Source organism: Trachemys scripta, chromosome 1 (genome assembly GCF_013100865.1).
Source record: "Trachemys scripta elegans isolate TJP31775 chromosome 1, CAS_Tse_1.0, whole genome shotgun sequence".
Taxonomy (NCBI): domain Eukaryota; kingdom Metazoa; phylum Chordata; order Testudines; family Emydidae; genus Trachemys; species Trachemys scripta.
In genome coordinates this window covers 105,450,896-105,469,884 of record NC_048298.1, presented here as the reverse complement: position 1 = coordinate 105,469,884, position 18,989 = coordinate 105,450,896, and the positions used below count along the sequence as shown (strand labels likewise).

Genomic DNA, 18,989 nt, shown 5'->3' with positions numbered 1-18,989 from the left:
ACATTTCATTGATAGGAGTAATAGTTGAGTAAATTAATGCTTTGCTTCATGATTCTACTATAAACCCTTTACATCTATTGTCTTTCATTGATAAGAATCCTGAAGCATTTTATTGCTGGACAGCCCAAATTTTAGAGAATGTGTGATTGTAGGAATAGCATATAGAAATCAGACATGCAATTGTATGCACAAGTGTGCAGTTAAGACACATAGCTGGCCATTTTGTGCAAGAAAATATTAACACGCATAATGTGTAGATAAGCACAAAATACTTACTTTTTAAAATAATGGAAATTATATAAGTCACTAGCAGATAAAATTATCTGCAGTAGCCAACGTATATAAAATGACACCTCGCATTAAGGAAAAATTCTGCCATTGTCAACAACATAGAATGGCTGTCACTATGCTTTATAGGGCTTTGCAGATTAAATCCCTCCCCACATCTCTGGTGAGGGGAGTAATTCTGGCTTCCCCACTGTGAAGGTCCACTGAAGCCCTGAAAATGTTATGTAGATTGCCTGGAAGCAGGGTGCATTTTATGGCTGAATTAAAACCAGTTAAATAATTAGATTAGCTAGCACTAGATACTTCACATTATAATTTCTTGTTTAATAAAGGATACAAGCAAGCTACTAGTTAATTGAAATTAAGCATACATATTCCAAGGTGAATACATTTTTTCCTCCTGTGTGAGTTTTAGAGAAGTGTCATATTGATTCTTGTTTTGTTTTTAGAATAATCTTTTAATGAGTTTTTAAAAGGTTATTTTTGTAGTCAAAAAGCATATATTCTTTCAAGATCTACCATGTACATTCTGATTCAAGTTACCTTAACTTTTATACCATCACTCAGAGCAGGGCCATTTCAGATCTAGAAGATCTTTAAGCTTTTTTAAAAAAAGTAACTTCTGTATCAGGGAATGCTCCTTCAAAAAATTCAAACGTCAAATATTCACATTGAAATGCTGAAATTTTTACATTAAATCCATGAGTAATAAGATTTAGTTTTACATTAAGAGGGGACCTAACAGATGTTTTTAGTATGCATAGTAAAGAGACATTTGTTTCTAACTAGGTCACAGATTTGGTATGCAACCTGAACATCACTATTGACAAGGCAGCTATGAAAAAGCTTGATGAATCCTTATTTCCAACTGTCTGCTGCAGGTGCCAAGGAGAACCTGATCTTGAGCAATGTGAGCAATACAGTCAAGTCCTTGTAAACAAGCTCTTGAATAATGGTACATTAAAGCGACATATCAGGTAGGGTACAATATTTACTATTCTTTCAGCCTGTCAACAATCCTTGAGCTATCTCTTTTATATGGATCCTAGCAAGGACCTCAGTATCCTAGGCTGGTTAAAAAAGCCATTTATAAAACATTGTTAATTTTGGGGTGTGAATGTCTGCAAGTCCGTCCCCTCCCTCCCCCGGCCTTTATACAAACTACATTCCAGGTCTTTACTACTAGACAGTGTTCTTTTAATATGTCTGTCACATGTTTTTCTAGGAGTGTTTAAAAAAAAAAAAACCACACACACACACACACACACACCACTACATTATTGTGCTAGTGCAGCAGAAATAAACTGGACTATGAAGATACCAGCCTTATTCATTCAGTGCTGAGTGAAGTAGAAAGACTGAAGAAACAACCCAGCAGGTGAGAAGTACATTAAGTTCTCTTTTGTGTAGTGTGAATGATTCCAGGTTACTTTTAGCTTCTCCTTTTTTAGATTTTATTTGTGTAGGAGGTATTTATTCTCATAGGCAAATGCAAGTGAATGGTTAAGACTGTTTCAGAGAAAAATATGGTCAAACACAGTAAGAGTTAATCTATAGTATGTATAACCCAAAATAAGGGGCTCAATGTTATGGTTAGAATAAATTAAGACAGTACAACAAATAGTGACACCTGTAGCGATATGTTCGCTGGGTAACCAAACAAGCCAGTCTCCTTATTGGAGACTATTGTAGCTGGATTCTCTGCTAATCAAGGACATTGACAAATATGAGCAAAGGATGCCTTATTTCCTTTGGCATCAAGAGTTTTCCTAGGACAGTATATTTTTAAGATGTAATTCAGAAAGTTATAAGAAGCAGTGCACTAACTTTCTATTATATACTAATTCTAGGATTGTGTATTTTGTGAGAAAGACTTGTGTAATTTTCCCACTGTAAACTGGCTATTGGTCTCATTATCAAAAAATATATTATAGGCAGATTTGGGGGTCAGAGGATATTGAGATTGTTAACTTTTCGTTATGAGCCACCACATTATACCAGGAATACACTGACATAGGACATTCCCAGTAACTCAGGAATTAGTTACTGGCTACTGGCCAGTTAGAAAACAGGTGATTTTTGAGGAAGGAGTTTGTGGGAAGTTATGTGGATTAGGCTCAAATTAATTTCATTCTATTTGATGGTCTCTTAAAATTGGATAGAATCATTAATTCCCAAGTATTTTCACATAGGCCTGGTCTACACTACGGGTTTAGGTCGACTTTAGCAGCGTTAAACCGAATTAAGCCTGGACACGTCCACACAACGAGGCCCTTTCTTTCGACTTAAAGGGCCCTTTAAACCGGTTTCTTTACACCACCTCCGACGAGGGGATTAGCGATAAAACCGGCCTTTGCGGGTCGGAATTGGGGTAGTGTGGACGGAATTCGATGTTATTGGCCTCCGGGAGCTATCCCACAGTGCTTCATTGTGACCGCTCTGGACAGCGCTCTCAACTCAGATGCACTGACCAGGTAGACAGGAAAAGACCCGCGAAGGTTTGAATTTCATTTCCTGTTTGCCCAGCGTGGAGAGCACAGGTGACCACGCAGAGCTCATCAGCACAGATAACCGTCATGGAGTCCTCCCAGGATCGCAAAAGAGCTCCAGCATGGACCGAACGGGAGGTACGAGATCTGCTCGCCATATGGGGAGATGAAGCAGTGATAGCTGAACTCCGTAGCAGTAAAAGAAATGGAAAAGTATTAGAAAAGATCTCCAAGGCCATGAAGGACCGAGGCCATAACAGGGACACACAGCAGTGCCGCGTGAAAATTAAGGAGCTACGGCAAGCCTACCACAAAGCCAGAGAAGCAAACGGAAGGTCCGGGGCAGAGCCGCAAACTTGCCGCTACTACGCGGAGCTGCATGCGATCCTAGGGGGTGCAGCCACCACTACCCCAACCGTGTGCTAGGACTCTCTCACTGGAGAAACACACAGGGAAGACGGTTCGGGGAACGAGGAAGATGACGATGGAGGTACTGTAGGTAGCTCACAGCAGCAAGGAAGCGGAGAAACCGGTTTCCCCAACAGCCAGGATATGTTTGTGACCCTGGACCTGGAACCAGTAACCCCCGAACTCACCCAAGACCCTCAGGGCACACAGGAGACCTCTGGTGAGTGTAACTTTGTAAATATTTGTAAACATTACAAAAAAAAGCAAGCAAGTCTGTTAACGTGTATGGGGATGGAGCGGAAATCCTCCAGGGACATCTCCAGAAAGCTCTCCTGGTTGAAATGGGGTGATTTTATTAAGGGGGACATTCAGAGGCGCCCGTTCCTGCTCTTCTGACCAGAAATGTTCCCCGCTGTTAACCACGCGGTGGGGGGGAGGGGTGAAGTGATCATCCCAGAGAATCGTGTGTGTGTGTGGGGGGGGGTGGTTTACTTGTGTTTGTGCCGCATGTTAACCGGGAAACCGCAGCCCCCTCCTTTTACATTGAAACCCCATTTTAAATGGACAACCCAATTCATCCTTGATATGGGAAATGCGCTGCTGTTTGCAACCTTTCCCGCATGTTAAGAAGGTTAAAAAAGCCAAAACACTGTGGCCTACGATGGCTGCCTGCAAGCCGAAATATGCGACCTTGTAATGAAAGAGTGTACCCATTGTTCCCTAAAATGTGTCTTTTTTAACCACCTCTCCCTTCTCCTCCACCAGCTGCAAATGTTTCTCCTTCGCAGAGGCTCGTGAACATTAGAAAGAGAAAACGTAAGACGAGGGACGAGATGTTCACGGAGCTGCAGATGTCCTCCCATGCTGATAGAGCACAGCAGGATGCGTGGAGGCAGTCAATGTCAGAGATGAGAAAAGCCCAATATGAACGAGAGGAGAGGTGGCGGGCTGAATCGCGGGAAGAACAGAGCAAGTGGCGGGCTGAAGACGATAGGTGGCGTCAGCTTGCAGACAGACGGCAAGAGGCAATGCTCCGTCTGCTGGAGCATCAAAGTGATATGCTCGAGCGTATGGTTGAGTTGCAGGAAAGGCAGCAGGAGCAGAGACCGCCGCTACAGCCCCTGTGTAACCAACAGCCCTCCTCCCCAAGTTCCATAGCCTCCTCACCAAGACGCCCAAGAACACGGTGGGGGGGCCTCCGTCCACCCAGTCACTCCACCCCAGATGATCGCCAAAGCATCAGAAGGCTGGCCTTCAATAAGAGTTAAAGTTTTAAAATGCAGTGTGTCCTTTTCCATCCCTCCTCCCCCACCCATCCCAGGCTACCTTGGCAATTATCCCCCTACCTCTGTAAGGAACTAATAAAGAATGCATGAATGTGAAAAAACAATGACTTTATTGCCTCTGCAAGCGGGAGGGGAGGGGAGGGTGGGGTGGGGTGGTTGGTTTACAGGGAAGTAGAGTGAACCGGGTGGGGGGGGGGTTGGAGGGTTCATCAAGGAGAAACAAACAGAAGTTTCACACAGTAGCCTGGCCAGTCACAAAACTCGTTTTCAAAGCTTCTCTGATGCGCACCGCGCCCTGCTGTGCTCCTCTAACCGCCCTGGTGTCTGGCTGCGCGTAATCAGCGGCCAGGCGAGTTGCCTCAACCTCCCACCCCGCCATAAAGGTCTCCCCCTTACTCTCACAGATATTGTGGAGCGCACAGCAAGCAGCAATAACAATGGGGATATTCTTTTCGCTGAGGTCTGAGCGAGTCAGTAAGCTGCGCCAGCGCGCTTTTAAACGTCCAAATGCACATTCCACCACCATTCGGCACTTGCTCAGCCTGTAGTTGAACAGGTCCTGACTCCTGTCCAGGCTGCCTGTGTACGGCTTCATGAGCCATGGCATTAAGGGGTAGGCTGGGTCCCCAAGGATCACGATAGGCATTTCAACATCCCCAATGGTCACTTTCTGGTCCGGGAAGAAAGTCCCTTCCTCCAGCTTTCGAAACAGAGCAGAGTTCCTGAAGACGTGAGCATCATGTACCTTTCCTGGCCATCCCACGTTGATGTTGGTGAAACGTCCCTTGTGATCCACCAGGGCTTGCAGCAGCATTGAAAAGTACCCCTTGTGGTTTACGTAGTCGGTGGCTTGGTGCTCCGGTGACAAGATAGGGATATGGGTTCCGTCTATGGCCCCGCCACAGTTTGGGAATCCCATTTCAGCAAAACCATCCACTATTGACTGCACGTTGCCCAGAGTCACTACCCTTGCTATCACCAGGTCTTTCATTGCCCTGGCAAATTGGATCACAGCAGCCCCCACAGTAGATTTGCCCACTCCAAATTGATTCCCGACTGACCGGTAGCTGTCTGGCGTTGCAAGCTTCCACAGGGCTATCGCTACTCGCTTCTCAACTGTGAGGGCTGCTCTCATCTTGGTATCCTGGCGTTTCAGGGCAGGGGAAAGCAAGTCACAAAGTTCCATGAAAGTGGCCTTACGCATGCGAAAGTTTCGCAGCCACTGGGAATCGTCCCATACCTGCAGCACGATGCGATCCCACCAGTCTGTGCTTGTTTCCCGGGCCCAGAATCGGCGTTCCACGGTATCAACCTGCCCCAGTGACACCATGATTTCCACATTGCTGGGGCCCGTACCTTGTGTGAGGGCTGTGTCCATGTCAATTTCCTCATCACTCTCGTCGCCGCGCTGCAATCGCCTCCTCGCCTGGTCCGGGTTTCGCCTTGGCATGTTCTGGCTCTGCATATACTCCAGGACAATGCGCGTGGTGTTCATAGTGCTCATAATTGCCGCGGTGATCTGAGCGGGCTCCATGATCCCAGTGCTAGCTATGGCGCCTGGTCAGAAAAAAGGTGCGAAAGTAGTATCTGATGGACCAGGAGAAGGAGGGCGGGAGGGAGGGAGGGAGGGAGGGAGGGAGGGCCGAGTGACGACATGGCGTACAGGTACAGGGAGAAACACAAACAACTGTCACACAGAATGGTCCCCCCAAAGATTAAACTGAAAACCCTGGGTTTAGCAGGCCGTTGATTTGACGGAGGGAGGGGGAAGCAAATGAATACAGAGAAAATCTATTTTTTTACATCTTAAGACGACGGTGCAGCGTGACTGATAGCCCTCGGCATCTTTCTGGGTGCTTGGCAGCAAATACGGGGCGGTGTATGACGATGGTCTTCAGGCCTATTGCACGAGCTGCTGCTCAGGGAAGACTCTGCTAACGTGCGATGACCCGACTTGTAATAGGCCGGCTAACAGTCATAATACACCATTTACTGCCAAAAGGCAAGCCCCACGGCTGCCAGCACCCAGATCGCCGATGAAGGCTACCAGTCTACTGCACCGTCTACCGCCAAAAGGCAGTTAGCAGCTGCTGCTGTGTAGCAATGCAGTCCCACGTCTGCCGGCACCAAGAGGACATATGGTGACTGTGAGCTCAGCTGTGCTGAGCGGGCTCCATGTTGTCTGCACAGGTAACCCAGGTAACCCAGGTAAAAAGGCGCGAATCTATTGTCTGCCGTTACTGTGACGGGGGAGGGAGGGGCCTGACGACATGTACCCAGAACCGCCCGCGACACTGTTTTGCATCATCCGGGCATTGGGATCTCAACCCAGAATTCCAAGGGGCGGCGGAGACTGCGGGAACTGTGGGATAGCTGTGGGATAGCTACCCATAGTGCAATGCTCCGGAAGTCGACGCTAGCCTCGTACTGTGGACGCGGTCTGCCGACTAGAGCACCTAGAGCATTTTATTGTGTGGACATACACAATCGGCTGTATACAACCGATTTCAATAAAACCGGCTTCTATAAATTCGAAATAATTTCGTAGTGTAGACATACCCTTAGATTCATTGATCTAGGGATCTGCTTGTTGAACCCATAAGAGGTTTTTTTTTTTTTTTGGGGGGGGGGGATTAAAAGTTACAGAACAAGCTGTTACTGCCATCATCTACCCTCAAGTTTGAAGCTGTTTCAGGGGAACATAAATACACGATCCCATTTATGTCCTATGTATAGCACTGTCACAAGAAGATGAAAGTGAAGAGGATCACCATATTCCCTTTAACTAGAGGGGTAACACGTCACATAAGCAGACCAAGATAAAAAAAGCAATTCTCATCTACACTGACAAAAATCTAAGACAGATATTTTAAACACCAGGAACACTATTTTCCATATACATTTCCCCATGTTTTCTTGTACACAGTGTTTTATTATGGAAACTCCAGCTTGTCCTTATCAGCTATTACAATAGAAAGTCTATTCTCTCCATCCATATGTACACCACATTGTGTGTTTGACTCAGTAAAACCTGTTTAGGTGACCCATTACACCTCTTACAGACCTTCTCTCCTAGCATTTCATTTGAGAAAGCGTCCCCTTCTGCTCAAGTGATGGATGTTAAAACTCCATCACTTCATAGAATCATAGAATATCAGAGTTGGAAGGGACCTCAAGAGGTCATCTAGTCCAACCCCCTGCTCAAAGCAGGACCAATTCCCAGCTAAATCATCCCAGCCAGGGCTTTGTCAAGCCGGGCCTTAAAAACCTCCAAGGAAGGAGACTCCACCACCTCCCTAGGTAACGCATTCCAGTGTTTCACCACCCTCCTAGTGAAATAGTTTTTCCTGATATCCAACCTGGACCTCCCCCACTGCAACTTGAGACCATTGCTCCTTGTTCTGTCATCTGCCACCACTGAGAACAGCCAAGCTCCATCCTCTTTGGAACCCCCCTTCAGGTAGTTGAAGGCTGCTATCAAATCCCCCCTCATTCTTCTCTTCTGGAGACTAAACAATCCCAGTTCTCTCAGCCTCTCCTCATAAGTCATGTGCTCCAGACCCCTAATCATTTTTGTTGCCCTCCGCTGGACTCTTTCCAATTTTTCCACATCCTTCTTGTAGTGTGGGGCCCAAAACTGGACACAGTATTCCAGATGAGGCCTCACCAATGTCGAATAAAGGGGAATGATCACGTTCCTTGATCTGCTGGCAATGCCCCTACTTATACAGCCCAAAATGCCGTTAGCCTTCTTGGCGACAAGAGCACACTGTTGACTCATATCCAGCTTCTCGTCCACTGTGACCCCTAGGTCCTTTTCAGCAGAACTGCTACCTAGCCATTCGGTCCCTAGTCTGTAGCAGTGCATGGGATTCTTCCGTCCTAAGTGCAGGACTCTGCACTTGTCTTTGTTGAACCTCATCAGGTTTTTTTCTGCCCAATCCTCTAATTTGTCTAGGTCCCTCTGTATCCGATCCCTACCCTCTAGTGTATCTACCACGCCTCCTAGTTTAGTGTCATCTGCAAATTTGCTGAGAGTGCAGTCCACACCATCCTCCAGATCATTAATAAAGATATTAAACAAAACCGGCCCCAGAACCGACCCTTGGGGCACTCCACTTGAAACCGGCTGCCAACTAGACATGGAGCCATTGATCACTACCCGTTGAGCCCGACGATCTAGCCAGCTTTCTATCCACCTTACAGTCCATTCATCCAGCCCAGAGCTCTGACGGAGTTCCAGGTCCCCAAACAATTCCATCACAACCCCACACTCTTGAGATGGAAGAAAAAGTTCATTGACCTGTATGGTGTCAGTAACCAGCTTCTCTGTCTGTCCTTTCCAGGGTCACATCCTGATGGTTTACCTTGACAATCCTAGGCGAACAAATTTACAAAGGCCCCAGACTTCGCATCTTATTTAAAAAAAAAAAAAAAAAAAAAAGTTGGAATTAAATATAAATAGCCTCTGGCCTGTCCATTCATTTACAATTCTAACAAGAAGGGGAAAAAAAAAAAATTTTTTTTAAAAAAATCAGGAACAGGAACTGCAACTGTGACAAGATCCCTTTCAATGGTCTTGTCTATACAAGGAAGTTAACCAGCATTACTACTATAACACTATACTTCAACAAACCAAATTGAGAGAAGGCCATTATTATTCTGAATAGGACAGTCCAATATAACTAATTGTGAAATTATGTTATAGTAGGGCCAGTAAGGCTTTGTCTAAACTAGGAAACTAAGTGAGAATTTTAATGGCTCTCTACTCTGTGGGTCGTAAAATTGAGGAAAGGAAGATTTTCCATTTATCGAACATCTATTCCTACAAGACATTGAGTCAGTTTTCTTACTAAAAATCTCACCTTACAATTAGGGCCATTGATTAATCGCAGTTAACTCATGCAATTAACTCAAAAAATTAATCATGATTAATCGCACTGTTAAACAATAGAATACCATTGACATTAAATATTTTTTGATGTTTTTCTACATTTTCCAATAAATTGATTTCTATTACAACACAGACTGCAAAGTGTACAGTGCTCACTTTATATTTTTTATTACAAATATTTGCACTGTAAAAATGATAGGCGAAATATTATTTCTCAATTCACCTCATACAAGTACTATAGTGCAATCTCTATCGTGAAAGTGCAACTTACAAATGTATATATTTTTGTTACATTGTTTTGTGTTTGAGTGCCATTAGGTAAAACTTTAGCACCTACAAGTCCTCTCAGTCCTACTTCAGCCAATCACTAAGACAAACAAGGTTGTTTACATTTGTGGGAGATACTGCTGCCTGCTTCTTATTTACGTCACCTGAAAGTGACAACAGACATTCGCATGGCATCTTTGTAGTTGGCGTTCCAAGGTAGTTGCATGCCAGATATACTAAATATTAGTATGATCCTTCATGCTTCGGCCACCATTCCAGAGGACATGCTTCCATACTGATGATGCTTGTTAAAAAAGTAATGTGTTAATTAAATTTGTGATTGAACTCCTTGGGGGAGAACTGTACATCTCCTGTTCTGTTTTACCCGTATTCTGCATATATTTCATGTTATTAGTTTGGATGATGACCCAGCACATGTTCATTTTAAGAACCCTTTCACTGCAGATTTGACAAATCTCAAAGAAGGTACAGATGTGAGATTTCTAAAAACAGCTACAACACTCGACTCAAGGTTTAAGAATTTGAAGTGTCATCCAAAATCTGAGAGGTACGAGGCGTGGAGCATGCGGTCACAAAAGTCTTAAAAGAGCAACACTATGATGCAGAAACGACAGAACCCAAACCACCAAAAAAAGAAAATCAATCTTCTCCTGGTGCCATCTGATTCAGATAATGAAAATAAACATGCGTCAATCCACTCTGCTTTGGACAGTTATCGAGCAGAACCAGTCATCAGCATGGACACATGTCCCCTGGAATGGTGGCTGAAGCATGAAGGGGCATATGAATCTTTAGCACATCTGGTACGTAAATATCTTGCAACGCTGGCTGCAACAGTGCTATGCCAACTCCAGTTCTCACTTTCAGGTGATATTGTAAATAAGAAGCGGGCAGCATTATCCCCTACAAATTGTAACCAACTTGTTTATCTGAGCAATTGGCTGAAGTAGGACTGAGTGGACTTGTAGGCTCTAAAGTTTAACTTTTGTTTTTAATGCAGTTATGTTACAAATTTTATATATACACATACATACTATATATACATACATACACACACACACACACACACACACACACACGTTGCACTTTCATGATAAAGAGATTGCACTACAGTACTTGTATGAGGTCCAATACTATTTTTTTTTTACAGTGCAAATATTTGTAATAAAAATATAAAGTGAGCATTGTACACTTTTTGTATTCTGTGTTGGAATTGAAATCAATACATTAGAAAAAGTAGAAAACCTCCAAAAATATTTAATAATAGAATACCATTTAACAGCATAATTAATTTCAATTAATTTTTAATCGCTTGACAGGCCTACTTACAATCTACTTTTTTGCTTAAAACGGAACCTTTCTGAAGTTTTATTGTGATACTAGAGAGACAAGGTGGATGGGGTAATCTCTCTTATTGGACCAAGTTCTGTTGGTGAGTAAGACAAGCTTTAGAGCTATCTAAAGCTCTTCTTCACGTCTGGGAAAGGTACTCCGTGTCACAGCTAAATACAAGCTTGAAGAGATAGAGATATGCTAAAACTCTCTCTTCAATCTTGTATTTAGCTGTGACACGGAGTACCTTTCCCAGATCTGAAGAAGAGCTTTAGATAGCTCTAAAGCTTGTCTTACTCACCAACAGAACTTGGTCCAATAAGAGAGATTACCCCATCCACCTTGTCTCTAATATCCTGGAACTGACATGGTTACAACAACATTACATAGTACCACAATTAATGCAATAAGGTATAAAAAATTAAGCTGCAGTACAACATTTTTGATAAATGCTATCTTCAAAGTACAGTTAGTATTCAAAATTTAAAACTCCCCAAACTTATTTAATTCTTGTCCATAAATTTCACTAATTGAACTGTTAACTTTCCTTTTACACCCTGGGCCAAGTCTCAGTATTTACTTGGATGGATTCATTTTATAGCCATGTAAATCTGAAGCTGACAGTTTAATAGCTGTTTTAGTTTCTATCTGAAAGTAGGCGGCTTAAAGAGAAAAATAAATTTGAATTTACTGTGTTTCCATCTCAGGACACGGGAGAAAAGTTGTCATACACGCCATTTGGTACAGAGTTCAATAGGACACAAACAAATACTGAATTTTCATGCTCTTCAGGATACAGGTCACATCAAACATATTGCTCCTCTTCTGATGCCAACTAGCTATTAAGCTCCAGCACAAGCTTGAATCCTCTTTTCTCACCCACCATAAGAGGAGATTTTCTTCCAGCTTCAAAGCCAGTTTTGTAGTAGCGCCAAGTAGTTTCTTGGCTTGAAATCACATATATACGACGTTACAAACACCTCCAGCATTCAACACATTAAAGGCCAGGTACCTAGAGACACATTTTCAGTAAATTAAACTGCCAATGAATTACCCTTAGGATAAAAATATTAATTGGATATTATGGCATTGGATCCATTTCTTATTTGATAAATAAGCACTCAAAATGAACTAACATTAAAGAGAGCACAGAGGAACTAAGCAAACTAAGACATTGTTGCATTGTGATGGCAAATTTAATTTACAAGACAGCTTGTTTATAAACACTCATTGTTTACAAAATAAGTCACTAGGTTGTTTCCACAAAATTAAGCAGAATGCGCACACACACACACACGGCCAAGTTATGTTTAAATGTAGGTAATGTGTACTACAAGGGCTATCCCTAGTTAAAGGGAACACACAGATCATGTAATTCCAGAGGATGTTGGAATGCTGACTCATTTGGCAACTTCTCAGTAAGCCCCATGACTTAGTGAAGTGTCTGTACTTCACTGCTGATCCCAAATGAGTCCCGTGGGGTGGGGGGAAAGAAGGGAATCTAACTTCCATTCAAAATTCATTAGGGAAAAAATATGGTACTACTCACATAGCATGAGAGCTAACTTCTTCCAATTTCTGACATATTTTGAGTTCCCAACTGTAACTCAATTCTATTAAGACCCCAGTTCAGCAAGGCACTTACCGATGTGCTTAACAGCATGTGAATAGTAACTATAACAAGATTTACATACTTAAAGTTAAGCATGTGCTTAATTACGTTGCTGGATTGGGGGATAGTTTTCCTGTCACTGGAGTAACTGTCCTTCTCCTGGAAGCCTATGATTTACTGCAGTCTGATACAGAGATGGGAACCCTATCGAAGCTACATAATGCCATTATGCCAGTATTTAATTTTTTTTTTAATTTTAAACACACACATAGAAGATGACAATCTATACAGATATAGATGAATATATTTCTCTAACAGCCGCAAAGGTCTAATTTACACTACAGCACGAGGCCAGTCCACACATTTTTTTGTGTTGTATGAACAAGAAAGAAAGTAAGTTGCTGTCCAGGCCCCTCTATCTCCATCATATAATAGTCAACAAGCCACTTCACTTGCCATTAAATCATAACCAAAGAAGGAAGCTGTTACTGTTGCCCAGACCCGTAATCAGACTAATGTCCATGCTGCTGGTTTTGCAATTTTTTCCAGTACCATAAATCTAATTAAAAATGTCAAGAGTAATTTACATTATTTTAATGCAATAAGATGTATTATCCTTATTACTGTGCTCTCATTAAACCTTTATAGTATGATGCAAAGGGGCCAATAAGAATCTTGATCAGTTTATGTAACAACATTTTTTTGTACTGCTGCAGCACTCAGAGGTCCCAACTGAGCATCTGGGACACACTGTGCCAGGGGCTATGCACAGATCTACTAGAAAATCACTGCACCAAAGAGCTTACAGTCAAAGCATATGACAAGAGAAAATAGGTAGATGCAACAACTAAGCAGAGGAAGGTCAACGTAACAGTGAGACAAACAAGCATAATAAGCAACACATCTATAGCTTAGCCATACAGTTTTGTTTAATATGGTATACCGGGGGAGGGGTGGAGGGAGAGTTCTGGGATGTTTTTACAGTGTTACTGTAAACATTATTGAGTTAAAGTATATTACTTTTATATGATTGTTACTAAGTTAACAGCAAAATGTGCAATGTACATACTCAAGCTATATTGTTGGAATTGGACTACTTTAAAACTTGAGTTATTCTAATGCTGTTTTATCAACAGAGTTACAGACAATATTTTTTTTAAATGCTTTCAAGTCATTTATTTGTAAACCAATATTTTAATACAGCCCCTATGAGTTCAGGTTTTCAACCACACACACACCTCTCTTGTCCTAGACCTGACAATGCCAATTCTTCCTACTGAAAGAAGAAAGTCTGACCAGAGGTGTTAGAACTGATGAACTGAAGACACTAAATTAACACGTGAAATGAAACCTCAAAAAAGAACAGTATATTATTTATATTCACCCATGAACAGTCCTCATTTTGACTTACAATTTCTGCTTAAGCTATTTCACATAGTAAGTCAGCTAATTCATATATGAGGTGGTGATAAACTCTTCTTAAGACAGTGTTGGCTAGCAAGTTATTTTCAGAAACAGGAATAAGAAACAATAAGTTTAAAGTGTTAAAACCTTAAAAGGTTATATTATACAAGTCAGATTTAGTACACTGTTCACCTTCAGTGGTGAGATACCACATAAACCAGGAGTTTTCTACTGAAACTAGCAGAATTTAGATATGCAAATGAAAGTATCAATTTTAAGACAAGAAATTTTAAATTAACAGTCCCAGCATAACCTTATCTATGTGCCTAGTGCACAGCACACAGGGTCTTTCATTGTGTGATTACACAATTTACATTAATACAAAGGGACAGATGCAATTATTTTGAACCTTAGATTAATGTATTTTAGACAAGAGAATGAAATTCAAATAGTCTCAGTCTTACTAAAAAAGTTCAGAAAATAAAGATCTTTCTATTATTGTCCAGTATGTCAAGATCCATTATATAATGAAAATCCTTACGGCAGTGATGCACACCACCAGGCAGATTTAAGCTTCCCACAGCAATCTTACTCCCTGATCCTGCATACATGGGTATACAAGTTACATACATGGGTAACTTTACTCAAGTACACAGTCCCATTGACAGCAATGGGGACTATTCACGTGAGTAGTCAAGTTATACACCTGCATAACAGTCTGCAGAATTAGGGCTCTAGTGTGGAATTTCTTGACTTTGTGCAATTAAACCTCAAACAAAGCTGTGGTTGGTTTAATGTTTTGGTATTTTTAAAGTAAAAATTCAATTTTTAATAACTTTCTAATTATTTGTTCTGTAAATGTCAACTGCCTTTATTTGAATGTACAATCCAAAAAATACAGTTGAATGGATTTTCTATTAACTTCCCAAAATATGCAACTCAATGCTAAAAACAAGTCCACCTCCTCTCCAAAAGTTATTTCAGAAAATTAAGATTTGAGACTCTAGAAATCTGCAGTAAGTTTTGTCACTTTTATACTGGGATAGTCCCGTCTGGATTCTATGAAAATTTGGGAGAAAATCCTGCCAGAATAATTGAAGAAAGTATTCTTTATTTCACCCAGTCTTTCAAACTCCCTCTCCCTCCAAGATTTTATTACACTATTCAAAATTTCCAATCCCCCTAGATTTTTTATTTTATTCCAGACTTAAATTGGGACGGGGGGGGGGGAGGAAGAGGAAGAGTGTGTGTGGGGGGTCACATTTGATAGAACATTCAGTTATTTTTATATTTGCAACCTTCTCCTTCTGCAATGTCCATCTAAGGGAGTCCCACCACAGTGGGTGAAGCACAGCCACTGTATATTTATAATGTACTGGCCAGCAATGAATAAATGCAGACTTTTTGGTTTTCATCAGTAAGATTCATGAATAAACACTCCATTTTTAATCATTTCTGAACTGGCCTTCAAATTGAGTTGGAACAGCATTTAAAGTGCTTTCACATAAACCGGTTTCTAACAAAATTTTACCACCTCCACACTGGCTGGACAAGTTACATTTAAAAAAAAAACAAAAAAAACCAAAACAAAACACTTTTAATCACTTTCTCATCCCCCACTCCCCTCCCCAAAGAAGGGGAGGGGGAGAAGAGGTAAAACATTTTGATACAGGAGGACTGACGTTATCAGTACCCTCTTAAAAACGTTTCCTTTTCTGTTTGAAGCTGAATGCGTTGGAGAACTTAAAATACAACTGCAGCCCAAGATTCTTGGTTCACCACCTTGGAAAAGGCCTCTTAGTTGTCCCTATATCCCTCTACATCAGTTACCCCCTCCTAACTCAGACCTACGGTGAAATACTAGTGTGCTTCACACCCTCCAAAACAATTTACTTTGATTTTCTACTAATAGCGGAAAATCCAAACCTTCAAGAGGGAGAACCACGGCAGGGGCAGAAACCGCCTGTTTCATAGTGCCAGAAGGTACAAAGGTAGCCTTCCTGCTCTTTGAGCCCAAGTTACCGCTAAATGCACACGTTTCTGAATGATTACATCTTCACAGCAACCTCTGAAGTATGAGGCAAATGCAGCTAAACTTAAAGGATAAAGTCCAAGCGGTAATAAGATTACAGCAGCACATCTAAATGTGATCTGCTTACTCCCACTGACAAACAGCCACTGCAGCTGGTTTCTATAAAGCACCGCCACTGAAAGTGGGGCGGTGGGCAGAGGGAAGCCGGAAGCCTTTTCAGAGAACGGTGAATGCAATCGTGCTTTGCATCCAGTTGGTTTCTTGTGCTGCAATTAGTGGCTGGAACTCAGGCTTCTTGGGTGGGTGGGAAGAGGTCGAGCAATACAAGGAAAAATTACCAAATGAGATTTCAGAAGCAGCCCCCCCGCCCCCGCATTATTAGGCAAATCCCTTGGGAGTGACTCCCCGGGAGCGTACTAGGAACACAATGAAGACGCCGAACAGCCTGTGCCCCTCGATGTGCAGGGAGCAGAGTGCCCAGGCCTGCTGCAGGGCTTGTGCAGAGACACAGGCAGGCAGCCCCCGCGGGACCAGCATCCCCTGGGTGCGCTGCTCTCACCGGGATATTAATAGTCGCTATTAACCTGTTAGCGCGCAAACGCACCCGCCCAGGCACCCCCCGCCTGCTAACGCCAGGGAGAATACATGGCAATGACAGGGAGGGCAAACAAACACTACCGCCATCCGGGGAGGAGGAGGGGGGGGGGTTGCAGAGAAAGGGGCTCTAGGGAGGACACGGCAGAAGGTTGCAGCAAGGATGAAGGGGCAATGAAATACAGCCCGGGAACCACCCAGCGTCCCCCCCCCCCCCCGCAGTCCCCACCGCTTACCGGCCAGTTCGTCGGGCTCCAGCCCGCTGTCCGCGTCGGTCCCGCACACGACGAAGTAGTGAGCGAAGCGGCAGGGGGCCGAGCCGGGCCCGGGGGCAGCGCTCCCACTCATCGCTGCTGCTGCTCTAGCCGCTGCTGCTGCTGCTGCTCTGCGCTAGCCCCGGCGCGCGCGGGGGCCGGGCCGGGCCGGGCTCTCGCGCTCCTGCCGCCGGTCACAGCAGCGGCGTCTCCATCCCCAGGGGCAGGGTCTCGCGCGGCTCCGGGGTGGGGGGAAGGGCAGCAACCGCGGCTCGCGCCGCTCCCGGACTCTCCGGAGCCGCGGCTCGCGCTCCCGCAGGACCCCGCCGGGCACTAGAGCGCAGCGAAGGGCTCGCGCCGCCAGCAGCGAGTGCTCAGGCGGTAGCAATGCATGCAATGCCCCCAGCCTGTCAGCTGAGCGGGAAGGGTGGGGGGACAGCGCCGGCTGGGCTGAGCGCCCTCCCTGCTCCAGCAGCCAGTCACAGCGAGGGGAAGGGGTGGGCACAGCGGGACATTTAAATCACTGCACAGGAGTGGGGGGCGGGTACCGCCCGGGCACACTCGGCCCTCCCCCTCCCCCCAGCCCAAGGCTGCTGTATTGCGGCGCGGCGCGCAGCTCTCTGCGCAAGTCACGGTTAACAACGTGGCCCCAAGGAGCTGCGATCTCTCCCCGCAGGACTCCAAACCAGAGCGTGAAGAGGTAAAGGCGGAGCATGGTTTGATTAGCCTGACGGCCCAGTTTACTGCCTAATTCTGGAGCTCGCCTGGGGCTACCCAGTTTTGCTTTATAGTCTCAGCTTTCATTTTAGAAAAAGTCTATGGCAGGATCTTCTGGTAGGGAAAACAATCCTGTAACCACTGCAGCCAATGCAGTGTGAGGTGTGCGCTCAGATCCAGACGTGCCAGCTGCCCCATTCAGCCAATTAGACCTTTGGCAACATTTTAAAAAGCACCTAGCTGATTTTGGAGCCAAAGGCCTGGTGTACACTGAGGGTATGTTATGTCTACCCTACACAGCTTTTAGCGACATGGCTGTGTCACTACAGCCGTGCTGCTAAAAGTCACGCAGTGTAGCCGCTGTTTGCCGGCTCTCCTGCTGACAAAAAACTTCCACCCCCAACGAGCGGCTTTTGCGTTGTCGGCAGGAGAGCGCCTCTGCCGACAAAGCGCTGTTCACACTGGCTCTTGTCGTTGGCAAAACTTTTGTCTTTCGGGGAGGAGGGAGGTTTAAACATCTTTGAAAGACAAAAGTTTTGTCATTCAATTGCCAGTGTAGACATAGCCTTAAAATTTAGATCAACCTAGGCCACTACATCCCTCGCCCGCGCCGCTTCCCGCCGCCCCCATTGGCCTGGGACGGCCGAACCTGGTAAATAAACAGCAGGTAAATAAACTGGCCTGGCCCACCAGGGTGCTTACCCTGGCGAGCCGCGTGCCAAAGGTTGCCGACCTCTGACCTAGGCCATGTCTACTTGTACAGCTGCACCACTGCAGCACATCTGGTGAAGACACTCTATGCCAGTGGTTCTTAACCTATTTACCATTGTGGGCCTCATAAAATACTACCTCTTTGGCCCTGAGGATGTCAAATGGGCCACAGCTCTGTGCCGATTGGGCTGCAAGCAGCCCGCCGGCCACACGTTGAGAACCACTGCTCTATGCAGACCAGAGAGAGCTCACCCATCAGCATAATAAAACCATCCCTGCGAGAAGCAGAAACTATGACATAGCATTGTGCACACTGGCACTTATGTCGGTGTAACTTATGTCGCTCAAGGGGGTAGAATATTCACACCCATGAGTGACAAGTTTTGCCGACATAGGCAGTAGTGTAGTCATAGCCTTAGGTACAGGAATAGTCAGTACTAGCTCAACAGAAGACTTCTAGGTGGATTAACTACAGCGATGAGGAGAACCCCTCCCATTGCTGTAATGAGAGTCTTCACCAAAGCGCTACAGTGGTGCCACTAGGGTGACCAGATTTCCCGATTTTATAGGGACAGTCCCGATTTCTGGGTCTTTTTCTTATATAGGCTCCTATTACCCTCCACCCCCGTCCCGCTTTTTCACATTCGCTGTCTGGTCACCCTAGGTGCCACTGCAGCATT

General features: G+C 44.3%; 1 protein-coding gene across 7 annotated transcripts in view; it reads right to left on the bottom strand.

The window, feature by feature from the left end:
- The window catches only part of DENND5B (DENN domain containing 5B), a 157,244-nt gene extending 139,959 nt beyond the window's left edge, over window positions 1–17,285 (bottom strand). For 3 of the 7 annotated variants that reach the window (XM_034780220.1, XM_034780251.1, XM_034780245.1), the window contains exon 1: window positions 16,864–17,285. In XM_034780220.1, coding sequence (XP_034636111.1) covers window positions 16,864–16,975 — 112 coding nt within the window. In that variant the 5' untranslated portion in view covers window positions 16,976–17,285. The remainder of the gene's footprint in view (window positions 1–16,863) is intronic. The other 4 variants (XM_034780258.1, XM_034780228.1, XM_034780266.1 and 1 more) reach the window with 2 other exon arrangements.
- Window positions 17,286–18,989: the final 1,704 nt, after the last annotated feature.